The sequence below is a fragment of the Sapajus apella genome, unplaced genomic scaffold (assembly GCF_009761245.1).
Source record: "Sapajus apella isolate SASKATOON/1434 unplaced genomic scaffold, GSC_monkey_1.0 scaffold90, whole genome shotgun sequence".
Classification (NCBI taxonomy): Eukaryota; Metazoa; Chordata; class Mammalia; order Primates; family Cebidae; genus Sapajus; species Sapajus apella.
Window position 1 is genome coordinate 664,940 of NW_022437030.1, and position 25,829 is coordinate 690,768.

The 25,829-nt window shown below is 37.5% G+C and overlaps 1 protein-coding gene across 10 annotated transcripts in view; it reads left to right on the top strand.

Moving 5' to 3' along the window:
- PHKB (phosphorylase kinase regulatory subunit beta) overlaps positions 1 to 25,829 on the top strand; it is a 240,712-nt gene that overhangs the window by 25,637 nt on the left and 189,246 nt on the right. For 8 of the 10 annotated variants that reach the window (XM_032255593.1, XM_032255595.1, XM_032255596.1 and 5 more), the window contains 3 exons: positions 15,384 to 15,473; positions 17,571 to 17,709; positions 20,967 to 21,066. In XM_032255593.1, coding sequence (XP_032111484.1) covers positions 15,384 to 15,473; positions 17,571 to 17,709; positions 20,967 to 21,066 — 329 coding nt within the window. Of the gene's footprint in view, positions 1 to 15,383; positions 15,474 to 17,570; positions 17,710 to 20,966; positions 21,067 to 25,829 lie in introns of those variants that run through there. The other 2 variants (XM_032255599.1, XM_032255600.1) reach the window with 2 other exon arrangements.

Genomic DNA, 25,829 nt, shown 5'->3' on the forward strand with positions numbered 1-25,829 from the left:
GATCCTTTTACCCTCTATGATAAAAGATCTTCAGGTTGTGCTTAGTTCTTAATTTTCTTTTTGGAGAACATCTTAGCCCAGGGCTTTGAATTATTCACTGCTTCTTTGCACATACTTTCTTCTTAGTTTGTTAACCTCTGCACTGCAGTCTTCAAAAATTGTGCTCCTCATGCTTTCAGAGATTTGTTCCTGACTCTTAAAAATTAGTGCTCTTTACATGCCCCATATCTGGAAAATTATCTGATCACGATTAGCTAAGGAAGGAGAAGAGTCTAAAGTTGGAAACATTAGAAATGGTGAACTTCAACTTGCTCAGTTCCCAAAATTAGAGAATCATTAATGAAACACAAATGGTAGACACTGATTGATACCTTCCCTGGGGTAAGATTCTATTTTCACAGATTTTGTATATTTTTCTGCTAGAACCCAAAACCCAAAGAAATCTGAAAGTATGTTTTTTGTATAATATTCTTAACTTCCAGTGTCAGTATCCAGTAGGGAGTGCTATATAAAATGTTTTTCTAAATCACAATGTTGCTTTAGGCAGTGAGGATTTTTGCAGACATTAATGCAACTATCCATAAAGCTTTATTATCTAAGGTATTTGTAAATATCATATGTCTGTGATAGGTTGAAATCGTGCCTTAAACTATTCATCGTGCCTTAAAACATATGTCTGTGAAAAAACATGTATAGGCCAAATATTACATTAGTAGATACTAGAGTTTTTGTATATACATTTTTTCTTTCCAGCTGTTATTTTAGGTTGATAGAGTACATGTGCATATGTGTTACATGGGTAAATTTGTGGTGCAGGAGTTTGGTATGTAGGTTATTTCATCACCCAGGTAAAGAGCATAGTACCCAATAGGTAGTTTTTCAGTCTTTACCCTCTTCCTACCCTTCCACCCTCAAAGAGGCCTCCGTGTCTATTGTTCCCTTCTTTGTGTCTACATGTATTCAGTGTTTAACTTCCACTTATAAACAAGCATATGTGGCATTTAGTTTTCTGTCTTTGCATTAATTTGCTTAGAATAACAGCCTCCAGCTCCATCCATGTTGCTGCAAAGGACATGTTTATTTATTTATTTTTTTTTATGGCTACATAGTATTTCATGGTATATAGGTACCAACTTTTTAATGAATCCAACATTGATGGGCTCCTGGGTTGATTCCATGACACTGCTATTGTGAATAGCGCTGTATTGAACATACACCTGTGTGTGTCTTTATGGTAGAATGATTCATATTCCTTTGAGTATATACCCAGAAATGGGGTTGCTGGATCGAATAATTCTTATGTTCTAAGTTCTTTGAGAAATCTCCAAACTCTTTTTCCAGAGTAACTGAAATAATTTATATTCCCACCAGCGGTGTATAAATCTTCCCTTTTTTTCTGTGGCTTTGCCAGCATCTGTTATTTGTTTGACTTTTTGATAATAGCCACTCTCACTGGTGTAGGGTAGTATCTCATTGTGGTTCTGAATTGCATTTCTCTAATAATTTGTTAGGTTGAGCATTTATTCATATGCTTGTTGGCTGCATGTACATCTTTGGAGAAGTATCTGTTCATGTCCTTTGCCCATTTTTTAATAGGGTTGTTTAGTTTTTGTTTATTAATTTGTTTCAATTGCTTATAGATTCTGGATATTAGACTTTTGTTGGATGCACAATTTGCAAATATTTTTTCCCATTATCTAGGTTGTCTGTTTGCTCTATTGATAGTTTCTTTTGCTGTGTTGAAGCTCATTAGTTTAATTAGCTTCCAATTGTCCATTTTTGTTTTTGTCGCAATTGCATTTGGATTCTTTGTTATAAATCTTTGCCATGGCCTATGTCCAGAATGACATTTCCTAGTTTTTCTTCTAGGGGTTTTAAGGTTTTAGGTTTTACATTTAAGTCTTTAATCCACTGTGAGCTGATTTTTATACATGGTAAAAGAAAGGGATCCAGTTTCAATCTTCTGCATATAGCTAGCCAATTATTCCAGTACCATTTATTGAATACAGAGTCCTTTCCCCAATGCTTGTTTTCTTCAGTTTTGTCAAAGATCAGTTGGTTGTAGGTGCGCAGCTTTATTTCTGGGTTCTTTAGCCTGTTCCATTGGTCTGTGCGTCTGTTTTTATACCAATACCATGTTGTTTTGGTTACCGTAGCTGCCTTGTGGTGTATTTGAATTCAGGTAGTGTGATGCCTCAAGCTTTGTTCTTTTCTTAGGATTGCTTTGGCTCTTCAGGCTCTTTATTGGTTCCATATGAATTAAAAAAAATTTTTTTTCTAATTCTGTGTAAAGTGTCATTGGTAGTTTGATAGGAGTATCATTTAATTTGTAGATTGGTTTGGGCAATATGGCTGTTATTTTTATTTATTTATTTTATTTGAGATGGAGTCTCGCTCCATTGCCCAGGCTGAAGTGCAGTGGTGCAATCTTGGCTCACTGCAACCTCTACCTCCTGGGTTCAAGCAATTATCCTGCCTCAGTCTCCCGAGTAGCTGAGACTATAGGCGTGTACCACCACACCTGGCTAATTTTTTGTACTTTTAGTAGAGATGAGGTTTCACTGTGTTAGCCAGGATAGTCTTGATCTCCTGACCTCATGATCTGCCCACCTCGGCCTCCCAAAGTGCTGGGATTACAGGCATGACCCACTGTACCCAGCCATCAGTATGGCTGTTTTAATGGTATTAAGTCTTCCTATCCATGAGCATGGCATGGTTTTTCATATGTTTGGGTCATCTGGGATTTCTTTCGGCAGTGTTCTGTAATTCTCATTGTAGAAATATTTTATCTTTCTGGTTAGCTGTATTCCTAGGTATGTAATTCTTTTTGTGGCTATTGTGAATGCGATTGCATTCTTGAGTTTTTGTTTGTTTGAGCCAGAGTCTTGCTCTGTTGCCCAGGCTGGAGTGCAATGGCACGATCTTGGCTCACTGTAATCTCTGTACCCCAGGTTCAAGCAATTCTCCTGCCTCTGCTTCCCAAGTAGCTGGGATTACAGGAGCCTGCCATTATGTCTGGCTAATTTTTGTATTTTTAGTAGAAACAAGGTTTTATCATATTGTCCAAACTGGTCTCCAACTCCTGACCTCAGGTGATCCACCCACCTCAGCCTCCCAAAGTGCTGGGATTACAGGTGTGAGACTCCGTACCTGGCTGCATTCTTGATTTGACTCTCAGTTTGGATGTTATTGGTGTTTGGAAATGCTCATGATTTTTATACATTGATTTTTGTATCCTGAAGCTTGGCTTAAGTTGTTTATCAGATATAGGAGGCTTTGCACACAAACTATTTGGTTTTCTAGATATAAAATCATATTGTCTGAGAAGAGAGATAGTCTTGCCCTGGTTCTCAAGGGGAATACTTCTAGCTTTTGCTCTTTGAATATAATGTTGGCTATTGGTTTGTCATAAATGGCTCTTATTTTTTTGAGATATGTTCCTTCAATGCCTAATTTGTTTTTTATCATTTTTGAAAATTGTTTTATTACTTCAAGAGAAAATGGTCTATTTGAATTCTATGACTTGGAATGTTTTCTTCTTATGAGCAGATAAATGGATCTTTCTATTTAATATTTTGTAACCTAAAAAAAAAATTAAACCAATGTGATCTTTTTCAGAATTATGGAGTACACTACTTATTTTAAATGTGGTTTAGGCCTAGGTGTGGTGGCTCACATCTGTAATCCCAGCACTTTGGGAGACTGAGGTAGGAGGATCACTTAAATCCAGGAGTTTGAGACCAGCCTGGGCAACATGGCAAAACTCTATCTCTGTAAAAGTTTTTATAACCAGATGCGGTGGCATGAGCCTATAGTCCAGCTATTTGGGAGTCTGAGGTTGGAGCATTGCTTGAACCTGGGAAGTCAGTGCTGCAGGGAGCTATGATCTCGCCACTGTACTTTAGCCTGAGTGACAGCACAAGACCCTATCTCAACAGAATATATTAAAGAAAATTTTAAAAGTGGTTTAGAAAACAAATTCCCAATAGATCAAATACCTAAAAGCACAATTTTATCTCATTTTTAGAGATGAGTCTCACTGTTGCCCAGGCTGGAATCAGTGGTGCCATGATAGCACACTACAGCCTTGAACACCTGGGCTCATGTGATCCTTCTGCCTCAGCCTCCTGAGTAACTGGGATTACAGGCATGAGCCACCATGCCCAATTCCTGTTTTTTTAAATGATAAAAATCCTAGCTGAAAACCATGATGACTATATATACATATAACCTAGAGCCTGACATAAAGCATTTTAAACAGACAAGAAAACAAGAACCAAATGAGAAAAGATAGATGTATTTGACTAGTAAAATTTTTTATATTACAGCATTGATATATTAATGAAGGCTTGGGAAATGTTTGTAATGGGAATGTTAGATATATAGCAAACATATACAAAGAGCTTTTAGAAATAGCTAGCAAAAGGACTAACAAAACAATGGCAAATGGCAAAATGATATAGACAGGTAACAGAAAAGCAAATCCAAATGACCATTTTCATTATCACTACAAGTATGGATAATGAAAATTAAGTAAAAGTAAGATACTATTTTACTTGTAACAGTATGGAAAACCTTTTAAAAGAATGGGACACTTAAAACTTCTCATAGGAATGGGAATTGTTTTAGCCTCTGAAAAAATGCAATTTGTGGCTGGGCACAGTGGCTTGTGCCTGTAATCCCAGCACTTTGGGAGGCCAAGGCAGGCAGATCATGAGGCCAAGAGATCGAGACCATCCTGTTAAACATGGGTGAAATCCCGTCTCTACTAAAAATAAAGAAATTAGCTGGACATGGTGGTGTGCACCTGTAGTCCCAGCTACTGAGGAAGCTGAGGCAGGAGAATTATTTGAACCCAGGAGGTGAAGATTACAGTAAGCAGAGATCATGCCACCACACTCTAGCCTGGGTAATAAGAGTGAGACTCAGTTTCAAAAAAAAAAAAATAAAAGCAATTTGCCATTATTTTGTAAAAATTATACTTATTTAGTTCAATTCTGCTTCTGGGAATTTAGATCAGAGATGGGCAAACTTCTTCTATAAAAGGCCAAGTAGTAGATATCTTAGGCTTTGTAGACCATATAGTCTCTGTTACAACTACTCAATTCTACATGATGTCACTAAATGAAGATTTGGGAAGAGATATGTTGTAACATGCTATTACGTGGTATTTTCAATTTATAGAAATACAGGTGAAAATAAATTCAGTGGCATAGATAATAGTAAAATATAGTAAAATAATTAGGAAGTGATGAGTTGAATATTTATTACTTTTGGTTTTAATCATTGATTTACAAGTTTATAAAATTTATTTTTCAACACTGTGGTATATGACCAACTTCCAAAATTCCTAAACATTTAATAGTTATACTCATTCCAACTGCTACTAGCTGTCTCCAACACGCCACTGGCTATACCTCTGTATGAAGATGTTTTTGCAGTATTGCTTATGATGGTAAGAACAGGAAACAGATGATGGGTGAATAGTTGAATAAATTGTACTATGGAATATAAAGCATCTATTAGATGTACATGGAATATAAGGCATCTATTAGAACCATCACCTTGGATTGCTTTCTGTATATGTTAAATGGTAGGAGAAAGATATAAGGATGGCTCTGTGTCATGATCCTGTTCCACAAAACAAGCAACAATAGTCTTCCCTTATTTATGCATTTTTGTTTGATTATGATTGTGTAAATATGGAGAAAAGTATGGTTATCTAGCAATGAGGACAGAAAAGGACTAGTAGTGAGGTAAGGGACAAAAGGACTAATGTCCAACATAAAAACAGTTCATGGTTGGCAAATTTTACATATATTTCTAACTTTTGCTTAAAGAAATGCCTGAAAGTAATGCACCAAAATATTAATGACAACTGTTTTTCTGTCTTGTGAATTTATACACTTGAATCAGTTTTTAAATAAAACTTACTCTGTTTGTGATATATTTCCTTCACTTCAAAAAATTGTTAGTATATAGCATCTTAAAATGTGCATTTTCCTGTGTTTTACAACTATGAGTATTAAGTATATATATGTTTAAAATTTCATGCCCTTATTGACAAAAATAATCAAACTCTGTAAAATATTTTAAGAAATTTATTCTGAGCCAAACATGAGTGACCATCGCCCATGATATAGCCTCAGAAGGTCCTAAGAACATGTGCCCAGGGTAAGCGGGGTGCAGCCTGGTTTTATACATTCTAAGGAGACATGAGACTTCAGATACATTTAAGAAATACATTGTTGGGGTCCAGAAAGGTGGGACAATTTGAAGCGGTTCCAACTTATAGGCAGATTTAATTTTTACTGGTTGACAATTGGTTGAGTTTGGGATCAACAGAAAAGAATGTCTGAGTTAAGCTAAAGGATTGTACCAGCCCGGGCAACATGGTGAAACTGTGATTCTACAAAAAAAATACAAAAATTAGCCAGGGATGGTGGCACACTCCTATAGTCCCAGCTGCTCCAGAGGCTGAGGTGGGAGGATTTCTTGAACCCAAGAGGTGGAGGCTATGGTGAGCCGCGATCACGCCACTGCACTCCAGCCTGGGTGACACAGTGATACTCTGTCTCAAAAAATGGAGACCAAAGTTCTTACTTGCAGAGGAAGCCTTCAGATAGCATGATTCAGAGAGAATTGGTTATAAAATGTTTCTTATCAGATGTAAAGTCTCTTCTGATGCTAATGCCAGAGAGGTATAATGAGGCATGTCTGTCTCCCTTTTCTAGGTGTGGCCTGAACCAGTCTTTCAGGTTAAATTTTAAGAATGCTTGAACCCAGGAGGCGGAGGTTGCGGTGAGCTGAGATTGCACCATTGCACTCCAGCCTGGGTAACAAGAGTGAAACTCCATCTCAAAAAAAAAAAAAAAAAAAGAGTGCCCTGGCTGTGGGGGAAGTCCATTCAGATGATTTGCGGGCCTTATAATTTTAATTTTGGTTTATACCTTTCTAGATTTCAGTTATTGTCTTCATACTTAGATGAGGGGCAACGTATTTGTTCCCATTCCCTGGCAGGATTTTGCAGGATAGTTGCTCAGTACTAGATTAATATGGATTTTTACATTACCCATCTCTCCTGTTCTTTCTGAGCTGCAGCTGGAGGTTGCTGGTTGGTTCACAGGAACAAGCAGGGTCAGTCTATAAATGTAGGCAAAAACTTAACTAATGAGTTTGGAATTTAATGATAAATGTATGATACATTTTGAAACATAATTTGTCTTTCTCTAGTCCTCATTTTTGTTAAAAAAAACAAATCATGATAGGACTGAGTTGTTTGCAAACTAGACTTTAGTCTTATACTTGTACTGATTATTTGCATAAAGTGCAACAAGAATAACTCTTTCTACATAGGCTTTTTAGATTGGCTTTGATGGAATTCTGTTCCACAAGGAATCTCAGATAACACCTTTTAAAGCTGACCCCAGCCATGGGTTTATATCCTCAAATACCTGTGAGCTGGGTGACCTCCTCCTCTTAAGGTCCTAAGATAAATTTAGAGGACCTAGGCCTGTTAGAAAGTGACATTCTTTACTGACCACAGATCAGTAGCCCTGTACAGGGACTGCATAGGCAATGGTATGGGTCCAGTTTTTACCATAGGGTTTTCATCAGCTACGCAAGTGGAGCTTGACTCTTTAAAGGGAAGCATACCCTTCTGGTGAAATCTTGGTAAAACAACCAGTTTCTCCAATTGTGCCCTGTTGCAAAAGAAAAATGGATTCTTATTGTAGTGATACAAACAACTATATTGCTGTAAGTTAAGAATACCCACGGATAGTTGCCAAGTTCTTGATGAATCAGGCAGAGATTCCAACATGCTCTAAATTTTGTTCACAGGAGTATACTTTACTCAATTATTGAAGGTTGTAAATAGTTTAAAATAAGTTTCCTTCACTCTGAAAAACAAAACAAGGGCCAGCAATATTTCAAGCAAGAGTCAAAGAGATTGCTTCAGCTTTCTGAGTACTATCCATTTAGTTCTTGATTTCTTGATATTCATAAACATTTCAGCTCTTCATGAGTCGTGTACATTTTTTCTTTATTCCAATGTTACAATCTCCAAAGTTATCAGAAACCTGTATTTAAGAGCACCTGTCAAAGTTCTATCTCTTATTATAAACCATCTTTTGAAAAGGATTGAAAGAAGACAACAATTGTCTGTGAATGGCAAAATGTCCAGGGTAGTTATAGTTAGAAACACAACTGACAAAAAACTTTGTTTATCCCCGTGGTTTATAATAACTTAACATAATAACCTTGATTATGATTGCTAGCACATACACATTAGAATTTTAGAAATCCCATATAGTTTTGGAACAAATATTAGTATTCACCAAAATATAATATAACGTAGACTGAACATTATTTTGGCAATTCCATGTAACTAAAAACATGTCAGATGATCCTGTTTACCTCTTTTCTGGAGGTTCCAGGGGCCCTCTGAAGCCTCCTAGAAGCCAGATGTCAGGAAAGGCAATTTTGAAGCTGAAGTTTGATTTTGGGAAGCCTGTTAAATATGTTAAAGGTTTAAAACACTTGATGTTATAAAATTGAATTCCAGATTACCATACATTATTTATTTTGTCAAAATCATAACTCAGAAGTTTTAATGAAGCAAAAACCTTTTATAACCCTTTACACATTTACCAAAGGGCAGATCAGTGTCCCAAGAGTACCCTGTTGTGCTTTCACTCCAATGCTCAACCCACAGAGAAAACACATAGTAACTCCCAGAACCTAGTCAATTATGTTCATACAGAAAGCCTCCTCTGCAAGATTAATTTCCACAATCCTTCCACTGCTTATTTGAACTTTCAGCTTTATCCTATCTAACTCAAAACAATCCTTTAACCCTAGCCAATAAGTTACATTTTCATACCTTCTTATGCGTTTTCATTAATAACAAATTTTGTTGTTCTTTTTTTTGTTTTGTTTTTTTTAGACAGACATCCAGGCTGTAGTACAGGCATGATCTCCGCTGACTGCAATCTCTGCCTCCCAGGTTCAAGCAATTTTCTTGCCTCAGCCTCCCATGTAGTTGGGACTACAGGTGCGCCCGGCTAATTTTTTTGTGTTTTTCGTAAAGACCGGGTTTCACCATGTTGGCCAGGCTGGTCTCAATCTCCTGACCTTGTGATCCACCCACCTCGGCCTCCCAAAGTGCTAGAATTATAGGCATGAGCCACTGTGCCCAGCCTATTTTGTTGTTCTTATACATCTAGCATATAAATCTATTTCCAGTAGTTTCAATTATGTGTTTTAATGGTAACTCCTAGAAAATTTAACTTTAATGTGAAACCTGGCAAGTTATAAAACTATGTCTATATGTCAATTGACTTACCAATTGTGGATCAGGCAAGGCAGATAGTTCTTAAAACCCAAAAGGTGGTTTATAACCTTAATACATTTAGTGAGCCTAGTATCTAACCTACATAATTTAGTCCACCTATTTACATTTTGATGATATCTGCATTTTACTAATAATCTTTAAGGCTGTTTTTATTTCTCAAAGATTAAAATCATGTGAACTTTTTTTTTGTTTTGTTTGAACTGAAAGGTACCACAGCTGTTTTCTTCCCTTTAAAATATATTTGATCCAAGCAGTTGCCTTCATTTAGGCCAATTAGTTAGAGCTCTTTTTATAGACCTCACACTCAACACAGATATAGCTATACAGATAGGCAGACAGAAGAAGGTTGAGTAGTTCCAAGACCTGTCATTTGCCAGTCTCTCTCTAATAATGTGAAGTAATTTTTGATACTCCCAAAAGTCAAAAATGCCAGACAACATAATCCAAAACAGAACCCTAAATTAGGAGAGGGCTTTATCTGTTTCCAATTCCTGGGTTTCATGAAAAAAAACAGAGTTTTTTTTTTGCAAAATGGGGTACCTGGCGCCTCCTATTTTTTCTAAGGAGTCCCAGACTGTTAGAGCTTGAGTATCTGCTTTTAATTAGCGTGACTTTTAGCCAGATAACTCTTTAATAAGGGCCTTTTAAATTTCTTAATACCTGACTTTAACCAGGCCTAATGGCTGATATTTCTGGCTTTCAAACTTTTCTAGGGGCTTAGAGAAGGGAAAATCCAAGGCAGTTCATGAAGGGGCAGGGAGCAAAAAAAATGGCAAAGACCATGCAGCAATCAACCTAGAAAGAACTCATTCCCTAAGGCAGTATTGAACTCCTAGCACAGTGAGCCTAGAACAAAACATTGCCATGTGGTTGCAGGTCTTGCTTGCAAGGACATAAAACAAGATGGAGGCCTGCTGCAAAGTTTGCCATGGAAATATGTGCAAAGTACACTAGATTGGCTACAGATTAAGACCAGCCTCATAAGTCCTTTTTCACAATTAAAATTCTACAGAGAATATAAACAGTGATCCTTATAATTCCTAGCTTAGTTTTTCTAAAAGAAAAAAAAAAAGCTCATTTAAAAGTCAACTCCTGACCTTGTGGAGAAAGGGAAAGAAAAAACCAGTTTAAAATGCCTGAGGAGGAACTTCTTATTCTTATGCAAGTGGTTCCTCCACCTAGGAGAAAGGCTTAATCCCTGTCCTTGGGAGTGGGACCTCCTGGCTGGGGGAGGGGAAGGCTTCCTGGATGCAAGGCAGGGAGTGCTGCCTGCCATTGGGCACCCTTGGTTCATGCACCCCAGCCCTGGCAGGGAGGGGTGGGGGGCGGGGAGCCGCTGTTAGCCCTTCCATTCCAAAAAAGAAAGAAAAATGCCTTGAAGACTGAGGCTGAGCTTCTCAATTCTCAACACCCAGGAGTGATGGCGGTAGGGGCATGGTTTCCCCTACCCTCAGAAGTATGAGGATGAAAAGGCTTAGAAATGAGAGAGAAAGTGATTTGGTTTGCATCTCGCCCTTTCTCAAGCCCCACCTTGGGTGCTAACCTGTTGTAGGACTTTCTCCTTGTTTCACCTAAAAACGGGGTCCTTGTTACAGGACCATGAGAGATTAGGCACACAGGCTTTTTAAAGGGTGAGAAAAATGGACAAAACAGAAAACAAAGGGAAACAGGGGTTCTCAGCAAGGAGAAAGTCCTGCTAGCTAGCTTCCCACCTCATAGATTGAATCCTAGATACCACCCTGGAACTGAGGAGGCCAGGCTCCTCCCTCTGGCAAACAGTGTGAACTTCCAGAGGCTCCACCTCATTGCACACTCCTCTCAGAGTGCAGGCCAGTTGGAGGCTCTCTGGGATCTCTTTATACTTGGCTGTCTCATTCTTGAAATGATGCCAGTACACCAAGAGTAGGAGGGAGAAAGGGAAGAGCAGTTAGAATAAAAAATAAACAGAAAGAGGAGGAGGAACAATTTCAGCAGCATTTTTCATTTTAAAAATCACTTCATACTATATTATATTTTCCTTTTGCAAATACATAACTTTGTCAGAACCTTTTTTAGAAGCTTCTAAGTATTGAAAATATCTCTCCTAGTTATTTTTTTATTTTAGAGCTAGCTTTTTAAAATTGAGAGCACATGTAAACTAGTTGAGGTATTTTAAAATACACTATTTTGACCATTGTAATTTGGGGTCATCTTTAGTTATTTGTGACTAGTTTTCTAAATGTTAGCATGAGAGGCACCAAAAGCGTTAAATATAAATATAGCTGGTGTTTCTCATGGTGGGTCACTCTTTAAGGAAGAAGTCTAGGTTTTAGAGATATTGTTGTCCATAATTTTCATTTTCCTTCTGAATAACCAGAAACTTAGTGGGACTCATAGAGGGTCTTTTGTTGTTTTGGTCACTCAAGAACATTTTAGGACAATTGAACCAAGCTTCAGAATCTAACCAGTTTTTCAAATTACAAGTTTTTCACTTAAGCCACAAAGACTCACTTCCTCTTTTTAAAGACCAAAGTTTAAACTACTGTATAGAAAAGGTTGAAAAACTCCAACTAGTAGTTCGAAGTAAAACCTTAATCTCAGAGAAAAATGAAAGTCACAAATCTGAGGTCAACAGATCTCTAGAGAATTATAAATGAAACTCTTACCTTTTATAGAGCTTCATTCCAACCCCAGCGAGTTAAGAATGTATATGAGTTGAATAAAGTCTTAATCCTCAATCAAGCTGGGAAGATTCAGATCCCAGCAGTGGCATTACCAGAGAATCCTGCAGACTTCGGCAAGGTTGGGTGAAGGAGGACTCATCGCATTGGTACCAAGGTACCGATTGCTGGTAAAGTGCAGTGGGGATTTCTGGAGGTCCACTTCGGGTCCCATCTGGGGTGCCAAAATGTTACCCTTAAATAACTACTTTCAGAAAATGTGATTCAGTATAGAGGTTCTTCAAGCCTAAAGCTTGAGGATGGCTATGTGGAAACATAGATAGAAGCTGCCCTGAATGTGTACTCTGATTAGCATCAGTTACAAGTGAATTTTAAAGGAAAGGAGGCAGCTTCTAAGGTGTTTACCAATAACTTATATTAAAATAACAAGCTATTAATTAGCTATATATTGTTCTTTGTATCACAAATTCCAGGAACAGGAAGATAATGGGTAAGGCAGCTAGTCAGGAACAAAAATGCCTGTAAACATGGCCCTTGGGCGTGGGTACAGAGGAGGGAAGGTGTGATTGAAGTCCCATACTCTTGTCTTACTGGACCTGATAAGTTTTGCATACCTCACCTAGCCCAGTCTGCTCTGAGCTATTTTTCTTCTCTCAGTGATAAGTTTTATTTTACCTTGTGATGTTTGTATATAGACATAATTCAAATGGGAAAAGCATAGAAAAGAAAAATTAACATTTTACAATTTCATTTCAGTTGGAACTCTAATCATTTAGTAGAATTTTCTGTTATTTCACATCTCTTTAATTTGCTTTTGGAATTCATCCTCTGTTAATTGCTCTCTCCACATTTTTACTGGCACTGATGCTTTCCAGATGTCCTATCTTTGTTTAAAATGTTAACATTGATTACTCTTCCTTTGACTTAGATTTGTGGTATTTTTTACCATAAATTGTTTGGAATATCCTTGTTTAATTTTATGCAGTTACTTTAGAAACAATACAATGGTGATCACTAAAATAATAACATTTATCTAACCAGGCTGTTCCTGACTTACCATGGGCGTTCTTTGTATAGTTTAGATGATTTTACTTTTACCCTTTTCTGCTACATTTTGAACATCTTCTCTTTTACCTCTTACTGAGTAGATACTTATTTTCTTGAGAAGTCTGATTTTCCTTTTGTTCATTTATTGTTGCCTCTAATAAAACTCCATTTTTTCCCCTTTTTTTAGAAAAATTAGATGACAGAATCACTGTAGTCCCTTTGGTCTTAAATACTCTAGCACTTTAAAAATAAATATTTCTAGACACTGGGCATGGTGGCTTATGCCTGTAATCCCAGCACTTTGGGAGGCCAAGGCAGGTGGATCATGAGGTCAGGAAATCAAGACCATCCTGGCTAACATGGTGAAGCCCTATCTCTGCTAAAAATACAAAAAATTAGCTGGGTGTGGTGGCATACGCCTGTAGTCCCAGCTAATGGGGAGGCTGAGGCAGGAGAATCACTTGAGTCTGGGAGGTGGAGGTTGCAGTGAGTCAAGATTGTGCCACTGTACTCCAGCCTAGGTGACAGAGTGAGACTCCGTCTTAAAAATAAATAAATAAATAAATAAATATGTATTTTTAAATCTAAAATCATGATATAATATCATTAAAACAATCTTTCAAAATCAATTTACCTACCATTGCAATGGAGGTTGATTTCAGTTTTGCATACTCTGTATGCATATGCACATGTATCTTTTAATTGTAATGGAATTATATACTGTCGATAGTTTATTTTCATATGTAAAGCAAAATACTACCTCTACTAATAGGGATCTAAATAAAAACAGAAATATTACTCACCCACAATTCTTCCATCCCAGCAAAGGTGTCCCCTTTAATTTTTATATATGCATATGCACAATTTGTAAATTACGATTATCTGTACTTTATTTTCTTTCATAGTGGATGAGCTTCACTGGGAGTATATAAACTCTTAGAGCTTATTACCTTATGTTCTAATAGTGGCATATTATTCCTTTCTGATTGAGGCTACCCATATACTTATACCTGCATGGAGCTAGTTGAATACAGGAAGGCAAGGGACATGGCTGGAGTGTGGCTGAGTTTTTTCCTTCTGTGCAGAAGCGGGCAAGGAGTACTAATGCTCCATCTGTTGATAGGTCTCTCCATTTCTCACTATGAAACCATTCCTGTTGGTGCCATTGTGAATACTCTTGTAAGAAAATGTTCTTTTCTCTCAAAGCATGTCTTATCTACAAATTACCTATCTTTTCAACAGAAGATAATGAGACTGTTGCCTGAATGTATAGGCCCTTTCTTTCCTTCCTTCTTAATGTTACTATCTGCCTAAACATATAGGCTTCCCAAAACCTTGACTTTAAACTAGCATGTTGGATGTAGCAATTTCATGAGGATAAAGGCTTTAATTTTCCTTAAAAACAGAAACATAATTCATGTCAATGTGATTTCCCCCACTAGGTAAATTATAGGTTCATTTTTGTGCTATGTTCTTAGACTATATGATATACATTACATGAATCCAGAGGTGGATTAATTGTGACCTTGAGACGTTTATAATTTCTGAGTGCTTTTAACAAGAATGAGAGACAGTACTTAGTCTGATGGCTGAAGGTTCAGACATCTTTCTTTCAGTTAGCAGTTGAGAAAGTGCACTAGTCAAGTGAACAATTTTCTGTATCCATTTTGTGGCAAATTATCATGGTTGTTGTATATTTTGTAGCTTTTGAGCAGTTGACTCTGCTAACACCTTGGCATAGTTTTCAAGGCTGAGAAGTAGAAATGATTTGCTTACAGTCCAGATAATAAGGCAAGAATATCATCTACCTGGGAGAAAGTCGAGGATTAGGAATTTCAGCATGAAACCTAGCTGAATATTCATGGAGTGGATGGCCTTGGAATATGTGAACATTATCTTTTTTCCTTGAGGGTTTCGGGGTATAATCATTTGAGAAAAAATTGTATGATGAAACATTAGCGTAAGGAATTGTTTGGATTTATGGTCGCAAAATTAGACATATTTCTTAATAACTAGACTCTATTGACAAATGGCCCCCACATGAGTATTAGTGATACTGAGTTGTTCGGACTGTACACAGATCAGTTAGTTGGATTGAGTGTTGGGACTATTCCATGACATTTCCAGCTCTTCTGCATTTATTGTCAAAGGTACTTTATTCCCTCTTGTTCCCCCATCAAAAAGTTTTACAAGTAGTAAAGTATGGTACTTCCCATAAAACAATGGAAATTAAATTAAGTATTGCTTCTTCATTTGTTTAGAATATTTCTTTATCTTTGTGAAAATGACTGAATTTGATAGGTTTTTATTTTTTCTTTTAGGCTCAGTTTATGAACCTCTTAAAAGCATTAATCTTCCAAGACCTGATAATGAAACTCTCTGGGATAAATTGGATCATTATTACAGAATTGGTGAGCAAAATCCGAGGAAAACATGTCCTTAAGTAGCTGCAATTAGTATTTCCCCTGCCCCACTTAAGTCATGTGTGGTATGTGGGTAATATTGTTCTGTCATTGGGATATTGGGGTACTTTCAATGCTTAAGCAGCTCGATATTCCAATTGTATATTGATACCAGGACCATAAAAGGAATCTGGCAGATGATATCTGGCCCTTGAATAATTTTAAAATTGTCACCAATATCTTCTGTGTCTTTTAAATCTTTCTAAACATTACCAGATTTGAGACCTTGAGGATGTTTTTTGATTAATACACAAATATTTCACACAAGTGTTAATTTGCTCATTTACCTAAAAATGGTTTCCAGATAGTCCTAAACTTTTTATATGCATTTCTAATTTGCTAAGATACAAGAGATAATCACAGGTTAGTATTATTAATATCAGAGTCCTGGTTTTTGTTTGTTTTATTTTGTTTTTCTAGAATCAGCCTTGCAAATTTTGTTTTCAATGTGAGTAAACAGCTTTCAGATATGTGTATATGGGACTCCTCTTTGTCAAACTATATATTAGAATGCCTATTAATCTTTTTGTTCATTTATATTTTATGCCATTTACTTGTACTAGTATGGCTGAAAAAATAAAATTTGATTTCTCTCCCCTTAAGATAAGAGATTTTTTGTCTATTTCAACTTTATATGAAACTTCAATCTCACTTATTTTGGTCAAGATTCTTGCATCCATTAAGTTGCCTGTTTTATTATCTTTTTGGCAATAACTACCTAAAGAGAACTAACTATATATATATTTTAATGTCAGTTGTGTATTTTGGACTTCTAGGACTAATTCTTTACACTGGGAAAAATAATAAATACCCTGGTTTTCTAAAAGAATTGATTATGATAAGATCAATTTAGTCTGAGAAAAACAGAAATTTTAATTCTGTAATCTCTGTGACAGACAGAGTGTTTTTGACCTTTGAAAAACTATCCTAAAAAGTAGATAACATAGCTGGACATGATCTCTCATGCTTTTAATCCTGGTACTTTAGGAGACCAAGATGGGAGGTCTCTTGAAACCAACAGTTTGAAACCAGCCTGGGCAACATAACAAGCCCTCCATCTCTACAAAAAGTTTAAAAATTAGCCTGGCATGGTAGCAAGTGCCTGTAGACCCAACTACTTAGAAGGTTAAGTTGGGAGAATCACGGAAGCCCAGGGGTTAGAGGTGCAGTGAACTTATGATCATGCCACTGCACTCCAGCCTGGGTTATGGAGCGAGACCCTGTCTCAAAACAAAAAAGTAGTTGCCAATCTAGATAAGGTTAATGTAATGTATTTTAGGAAAAATGTTACCTATCCATTTATAGTTAAATAACAATAAAATAGCTTTTCATAAATGTAATTTTAGAGCTCATTTATAAAAGATAAAACATTAATTTCAGACTTATTTAAGTGAAACATTCACAAAAAATTATTTACTTGTTTCTGTGTTCATGTTATATATGGATGGAATTCCATTTTAAAATGTTAAACATTCTCCTAACCTGTATAAAGTAAAATAAATACCGTACACTCCTCTGAAGACCAGGAACAATTTAGTCATCAGTGAAACACAGGATTCTGGCCTGTCCTGTGATCTTCCCCTGGCCCTTCCTACATTGTTGATCATTTACTGTAGCAGTTGAGGTGCTTTGTGATTTTGCAAATGTATGCTACTCTCTTTCTTGTGCATTTGCTTTAAATTTCCCCGTTGAACTGATTTTTTAAAAATATTATAGTTAGTGTTTTGATTGATCTTTTTTCCCTCTGTACCTGAAGGTGTCTTAATAAGACTTCTAACACAAATTGCCATTACCAGGGAAGTGCTAAAAGCTTTTTAAGTCCTAATTAGCTGAGTCCTTTCCTAAAATCTGGAAAGACTTCTTTATGTAGGGTGGATTCCCACTAAGGCTGGAGTAACATGAAGTTGTTTCCACATCTTCAGAAGTTTTATACTATAGCAAGTTTAAAAACAAAATTGTCGGAATTGGGATGAGGAAACCAAAGAAGATTAAAACATTTAGCCCAAGAAAAGTACAATTCATTCTTTGTCTTGCCTTCAATTGCAGTCAAGTCAACATTGCTGCTATATCAAAGTCCAACTACAGGTCTCTTTCCCACTAAAACATGTGGTGGTGATCAGAAGGCCAAGATCCAGGACAGCCTATACTGTGCTGCCGGGGCCTGGGCTTTGGCTCTTGCATACAGGTGAGCTGGTGTATGTTCTCCTAGCAACTTCGAGGGTGGATAGGAGGTTTTTGTAGGACCAAGACTAACTAAGCATCTTTTGGCTCTGCTGCTGACTCACTCTGTGACTTATGACTGCTCGCATCCCTTTTTAGGCCTCTAAACCTTCTCATTTTCTTTTCTTCTCTTTTTTCTTTTTGAGACAAGGTTGCCCAGGCTAGAGTACAGTGGCACAACCTTGGTGCACTGGAACCTCTTCCCCCTGGGTTCAAGCAATTCGCCTGCCTCAGCCTCCCTAGTAGCTGGGATTACATCTGTGCACTACCACACCTGGCTAATTTTTGTACTTTTGGTAGAGACAGGGTTTTACCATGTTGGCCAGGCTGGTCTGGAACTCCTGACCTCATGTGATCTGCCAGCCTCTGACTCCTGAAGTGTTGGGATTACACGTGTCAGCCACCATGCCCGACCTAAAATTTTTCATTTTTCTAAGAGTTTATGTCTTTTATTTTTATTTTATTTTTTGTAGAGACAGGGTTTCACCATGTTGGCCAGGATGGTCTTGATCTCTTGACCTCGTGATCCGCCCACCTCAGCCTCCTAACGTGCTGGGATTACAGGTGTGAGCCACCGCACCCAGCCTTTTTCTAAGAGTTTATATCAGACCAGTTCTAAGATTTTATGACTTTGTGACCAAAACTTTTTGTCTCTAGGTTTCTAAATCAGCATTAGTCATTAGTAGAGTGAACTACCTACCCACTCTCATTGACTTGATTGGTTTCAGTCATGGAGAGAACTGATGATGACTAAATTTTGCAGATGGTAAAGTGAGAGCCCAGAATACTAACAAATTTGTTCAAAATGATGTAACTAATTAATGATAGAAACAGGGTCAGAATTATTTTCCCCTACCCAGTTTCCTGGTTTTATCACTGCACTTCAGTGAAGTATCTGTTACTAGGTCTTGTTGTAAATGAAATAATTGTATAAAGTAAAAAAAAAAAAAAAAAAAAGTTTAACAATACAAAATTTCTCTTTTATTTATTTCATTATATGTAGAAAGCACTGAATGTGGATGCTAACACATAGTCAGTGGTAATATATTTTAACCATAATTAACATTAGTAAGATTAACTTTTTGAATATTAATTTTCTGAAAGTGACCCATATGTATGTTTCTGATTTAAAAATTGTGTCTTCTGCATGAACATGATTTATCTGTTTGAAATCACTGATGTGTTGGATTTTAAAAAGAAAGAAAACACTGAGATACTGTGAAGTAGTCTTCTTTAAGCACACTTGAATGCTGACATCACTAGAAGCATTTCCTTACATATTCTAGGTAAGGACAATGTGGCTTTATTAAATGTAAAACTGCTACTGATCTTAGGAGTACAGGAAGCATCAGTAGCACCTTCACCAATTGGTGAAGCCAGTAATGAGACATACTGATGTTAGTTGCCATTCCTGATTTGACACAATGGGAAGTACACCTTGTGCTAACATCTTACCAAGTTATCTAACATGAGTCTACATAGGAACAAGAAATCAGACAAAGCTGAATTGTGGCTATTTATAAGACAACTTGCCTGGACTCTTTAAAAATGTCAGTATTATGGATGACTAGATTAAAAGAGACTAAAGAAATACAACAGCTAAATACAATAGCATTTGTTAGCATTTTTTAAATGTAATACATGCTCCTTAATTGGATCACACATTTAAAAAAAATGCTATACAGTATGTTTTTGGGATACTTCAATAAATTTGAGCCAAGACTAACTATTAGATCGTATAGTGTCAATATTAAATTCCTGAGGTATAATAATGGTATTCCGGTTATGTAGGCAACTCTCCTTGTTTTCTATAGATACCCCTGAATTGTATAGAAGTGAAGGGTCATGATGTTCATAGCTTACTTTCAAACAGTGAAGAAAATATTATAGTTAGAGAATGCAAGCTAATGTTAACAATGGTTAATCTAAGTGGAGAGTTAAAGGCTTATTCATTATAACATCCTTTTAACTTTTTTGTAGATTTGAAGTTTTTCTAAATAAAATGTTTACAGGAAATAAAATGTTTTCTAAATAAAATGTTTAACAAATACAAGAGTACACGCAGCATATCGACAAAAGTCAGATATTAACCTTTTCCCAAAATGCTTCTAACATCAGATGGAGACTTTAAAGTCCTTACTTTGCCAGACACACTATCTATGTAGAATCTGCCTCTATTAAAACACTTGTGTTCGACATCAAGGAGAAAAGTACTGTATAGAGCAAATTCATGCTAATATTTGTACAATGCTAGCATGCAAAAGAAGGTATGATGTGCTAATGATGAATAACTTAGTTTTAACTGACATTCACTATACTATGTCAAAATAATAATCATTCTTCCTAATAGTGAATGGTATATGCAGCCTGTGATTGAAGTGGGAGGTAATTATAGTATACTTTTTAAGGAGAGAGGTGATGTTTTTTAATCATGTGAGAATGATCACCAGATATTTCAGTTAAGATTAAGTGAAACAATAAATAAGCCACTTTTGTTTTTTAGTAGTGGGGACTCTCATCCATCTTTGGAAAACTGATCTATAATAAAAAACAACTTGTGGACAGAAAGAACATCTTAACATAGTTTAATAGTTAGATTTTAGCTGTTCTTTATTTTTAAAAGCAAGAGATGTAAAATATGGTCAATTGATTTTAAATAAAACCAAAGAATATAAAACTTTATGCCAAAATACATCATGTATCATCCTGGATGTTGTTTAGTTGAAGGCATACTTAACTGTGACTGAATGCCTTCCCTGACAGTATTAAACACATTGCAGAGCAAAGAAAGCCAGCACCTACCTTAACTTGTGGCTGCTACTTAAATCCAAATGGCCATTGCCTAACCTACAGGGATAGGTAATAAAAATTACATTTATTTTGTAACAGTGAATTTAAAACAATCTGTTGGTGGATTTTTTTCCAATAGAAATATCCTTTAAAATTTCAGCCAAATCACTGTAGAAATACTATATACTGTTTTTAAAAGAAGTTGGCTTATGTCCTTGAAAGAAGTAAAATCTACCTAAGTTCCATCATAGGATTTTTTTTTATTACAACATTTCTACTTTTGCTGAGAAAATGGAGTTTCACTGTGACAGAATTGGTAGATGTCACCAGAACACAGGATTAGCCAGAGAGTTAAATACTTAATTATCAAAAGCTCTGCTTCCTTTTCAAATGCATTTCCAATTTGTTTCATGAGTTATCTCTCTCACCCAGGCGCATTGATGATGACAAGGGAAGGACCCATGAGCTGGAGCACTCAGCTATAAAATGCATGAGAGGAATTCTCTACTGCTATATGCGTCAGGCCGATAAGGTAAAACACTGTGGTGTAGACGGGAATTCTCCCATCATTCTGAAGGATTAATTTAACTAGTATAGCAATGGCATCTTCTGAAGAAGAATGTACTTTACAAAGAGACAGCCACATCCTAGGGCGGCCTAGATAGGTTAAAACAGCCTCTGCCTTTCTAGCCCAGGGTTTGAAATCCTGAAATAAAAGGAACACCTTAAGAAAGAGGTATTGAGAATTGTTATTTAGACTTGGATTTGTTTGGGTTTTGCATCTGGTGTTGCTTGATAAAGACCCAGTTTCTCAAGAACCTCACAATATCCATAATTTTAACCAATATTTTATTAAAGAAAATCCTTATCAGAATTACTTTTGGACATGTGAATTGCTCTGACGTAAGTGAACTTTAGTTTAAAAATACAACACTTGGCCGCGCGCGGTAATTCACGCCTGTAATCCCAGCACTTTGGGAGGCTGAGGCAGGCGGATCACGAGGTCAAGAGATCGAGACCATCCTGGCCAATATGGTGAAACCCTGTCTCTACTAAAAATACAAAAATTAGCAGGGCATGGTGACATGTGCCTGTGGTCCAAGCTACTTGGGAGGCTGAGGCGGGAGAATCACTTGAACCGAGGAGGCAGAGGTTGCAGTGAGCCGAGATTGCACCACGGCACTCCAGCCTGGCAACAGAGGCGAGACTCCATCTCGAAAATATATATAAATATATATATGTAACACTTTATTTATTTGCATACAAAGAGGCTAGGCTTAGAAAACAGCTTTACAGGGTTATGTGGAAATTAAAAAAAATAATATACATAACAACATTTTAAAAACTATAAAGCTCTACACAAATATAATATGCTATTCCCTTACTTACCTACATCTCTGTGATCCAAGCTCCTAATATAGTAAGTGCCCATATGTGTACATCAATGCATCTTGGGTCCCTAAGACCATTGACAGGTTTGATGCTTCCCTAGGAGGACTCACATGACTCAACAGATGGCCTTAGTCATGGCTATGGTTTATCACAGGGAGAGAAGACAAAGCATAATCAGCAAAGGTACATGGAACACAGTCTGGAGGAAGCCAGATGCCAGCATCTAGGAGTCTTCCCCAGTGGGGTCACACAGATACACATCATTCCCCCAGCAAATGATTGTGACTGATTGTAACATGTGTAAAATATCTATCAGGGAAGTTCAATAGCAACTTGAGGTTTTTGTAGCCTAAGGTTTTCATTGGTGGTTGGTCATCTAGGTATCCTCTGTCTAGCACTCACCAAAGTTCCAGATATCTACAAGGAAACCAGGTGTGTAGTATCAACCACACTGTTAATGTAAACACTTTAGGTATAGTGAGCCACTCTTCTGAGGGAATAGTGGAAACACTTTCATAATCTGAGTGGCCGCATACCAGCCAAGGGCCAATCTTACAAACAGTTCTTTCTGTAGTTGGCAGTCTCTGGCCTACTATATTAACTCGTTTCAGGACAACGAGCATAAACGAATGCACTGGTTTCCAGGCTGTTTCCAGCTGTGTGATGTTGGACAAGTTATTTAATTTCATGTGCCTCTGTTTCTTTCATCTGTTAAATATGGAAACCAGTAATACCTCCCTTATTAGGTTTTGTAAGGATTAAGAAATAATGCACCTGTGCGAGTCAGTGTTTGTAAGAAAGTTGACTTGGCACAATGAAGGTGAAGGCTGGTGCACTTGCTGGCTGAGGTGGGATTCCCAGGCCTCTCCAGTCTCCTGAGGGTGCACCATCCGCCCGTCTCACCGGGGCAGTGCTGGGTAGGTGGAGCACCAGAACACATGTTGGGACCTGAAAGATAGTGACCTATGCCTGGGTTAGGGTGAAGCCGGAGGAATCTAGTAGAGGTCCGTAGTGGTCCTGACATGTAAATCAGTTGGTCATCTGACCTGGGCATATGGGCAAAAGACTGATGGAACCATCTAGTAGCTTGTTCCCTCCGAGGTTTCCCTCAGGATGGCTGGCACACTCCCAAAACCCACCCCATGTGGTTTCATCCGTTAAAGAAAATCGTTGGAGGTTTTAGGATCCAAAGAATTTCTACCTATTCTCACACTTTAAATGGGAAAGAATCCCAGCTTGCTGGCACATGGAGCCAGGTGTGGAATCTAAGTGCCTAGTGGGCCACTTCTGGTAAGCAGACCTTGCACTGCAGGATGAAGCAAATGCCAGGTTAAGGTGCCCAATGCCCACACACTTATCAGACCCAAGAAAAGGTGTACAGCAGGAGGGTGGCCATGGAAGTCGGAATGGGTGGAGGTGGGGAGGGGCAGAGAATATGTAGAGAGTACATGGTGTCTCTCTGCATACCACCCTGAACACCTGATCTCGTCTGATCTCAGAAGCTAAGCAGGGTCGGACCTAGTCAGTACTCAGGTGAAAGAGAGCACATGGCACAAGGGCTGGTGCCAGGTGAACGTACAGTCAATATTTGTGTCATTATCATTAGTATTATTCCCTCTCCCTTCTAGACCACATGTTTCAGATGTGTTTCCAACTTCTATATTTTAGCAGAGACACACACAAGTAACTATGAAGGCAGTTTTGATCACTTAATATTTTGTTTTGTTTTTTTAATCATATGAACATATTGTTTTAATTTACACTTGAAAGTAGTAGGCCAGGCATGGTGGCTCACACCTAAAATCACAGCACGTTGAGAGGCTGAGACAGGCAGATTGCTTGAAACCTGGAGTTTGAAACCAGTTTGGCCAATATGGTGAAACCCCATCTCTTACTTAAAATATAAAAATTAGCCAGGTTTGGTGGTGCGTACCCATAATCCCAGCTGCTCAGGAGGCTGAGACACAAGAATCACTTGATCCCTGGAGGAGGAGGTTGCAGTGAGCCGAGATCACTCCATTGCTTTCCAGCATGGGCAACAGAAGGGAAACTCTGAAAAAAAAGAAAAGAATAAAAAAAAGTGATAGCACATTTTCTCCTTAAGGCCTGTATTTCAAGTCAAACCATAAAAAAAATCATTACTATTCTGCCACCAGAACATGATTACAAGAAACTGTTACAGAGAAAAAGTATATTTACTCATAAGCTAATAATAGAGACACATGAAAAACTTGTAATTTGTCTACCGAGATTTGACTTTACAAATCAGTATTGCAAAGGTTTTTCAGATGCTTGAAATAAAGTATGTCACAGATTGATATACTAGAATTAAAAGAGTGTTATATTGATATAATTGTGATTTAAGTTAATTTTTTACTAAGTATGAGATGTTACTGTTTTTTTCATTTGTATCATTTCGTGAATGCATAATGTCTTTATGAATTCAACTTTTCCCTCTAGGACACATTGTGAAAATCATGGATTTCATGGTTTGCCAAACAAGTTGACAAAGTAGAATTATCAAAAGGAAGTCTAATAATGTATTAGCTTAAGACAGGGATGTCCAATCTTTTGGCTTCCCAGGGCCACATGGGAAGAAGAATTGTCTTGGGCCACACATAAAATACACTAACTCCAACTGTAGCTGATGGGCTAAAAAACAAAACATCATTCTCAGCAAACTGACACAAGAATGGAAAACCAAACACCGTATGTTATCGCTCATAGGTGGGTGTTGAACAATTAGAACACATGGACACAGGGAGGGGAACATCAAACACATGTGGTCAGTAGGGGGCAGCTAGGGGAGAGACAGCGGGGGTGGGAAGGGTGGGGAGGGATAATGAGGAGAGAAATACCACATACAGCTGTTGGGGGATGAAGGCAGCAAACGACCTTGCCATGTATGTACCTATGCAACAATCCTGCATGATCTGCACATGTACCCCAGAACCTAAAGTACAATAAAAAAAGAAAAAGTGAATAATTATTAGGAAAAAAAAAGATTCTTTGTATCACTGTTTTGCACAGATAGTCTCTAATATAATAAATCATTTATTTCCAGAAAAAAAATTGCAAAAAATTTCTTAAAATTTTTTTTTAAATTTTTTTTTCCCCATTTATTTTATTGCATTTTAGCTTTTGGGGTACATGTGAAGAACATGCAAAATTGTTGCATAGGAACACACATGGCAGTGTGATTTGCTGCCTTCCTCCCCATCACCTACATCTGGCATTTCTCCCCTTGCTATCTCTCCCCAGCTTCCCACCCCCCACCGTCCCTCCCCTATTTCCCCCCAACTGACCCCAGTGTGTACTGCTCCCCTCCCTGTGTCCATGTGTTCTCATTGTTCAACACCCGCCTATGAGTGAGAACATGCGGTGTTTGATCTTCTGCTCTTCGGTCAGTTTGCTGAGAATGATGGTTTCCAGGTTCTTCCATGTCCCTACAAAGGACCCAAACTCATCGTTTTTGATGGCTGCATAATATTCCATGGTGTATATGTGCCACATTTTCCCTATCCAGTCTATCGTCGATGGGCATTTGGGTTGGTTCCAGGTCTTTGCTATTGTAAACAGTGCTGCAATGAACATTCGTGTGCACGTGTCCTTATAGTAGAACGATTTGTAATCATTTGGATATATACCCAGTAATGGGATTGCTGGGTCAAATGGAATTTCTATTTCTAGGTCCTTGAGGAATCGCCACACTGTCTTCCACAATGGTTGAACTAATTTACACTCCCACCAACAGTGTAAAAGTGTTCCTATTTCTCCACATCCTCTCCAGCATCTGTTGTCTCCAGATTTTTTAATGATCGCCATTCTAACTGGCATGAGATGGTATCTCAATGTAGTTTTGATTTGCATTTCTCTGATGACCAGTGATGATGAGCATTTTTT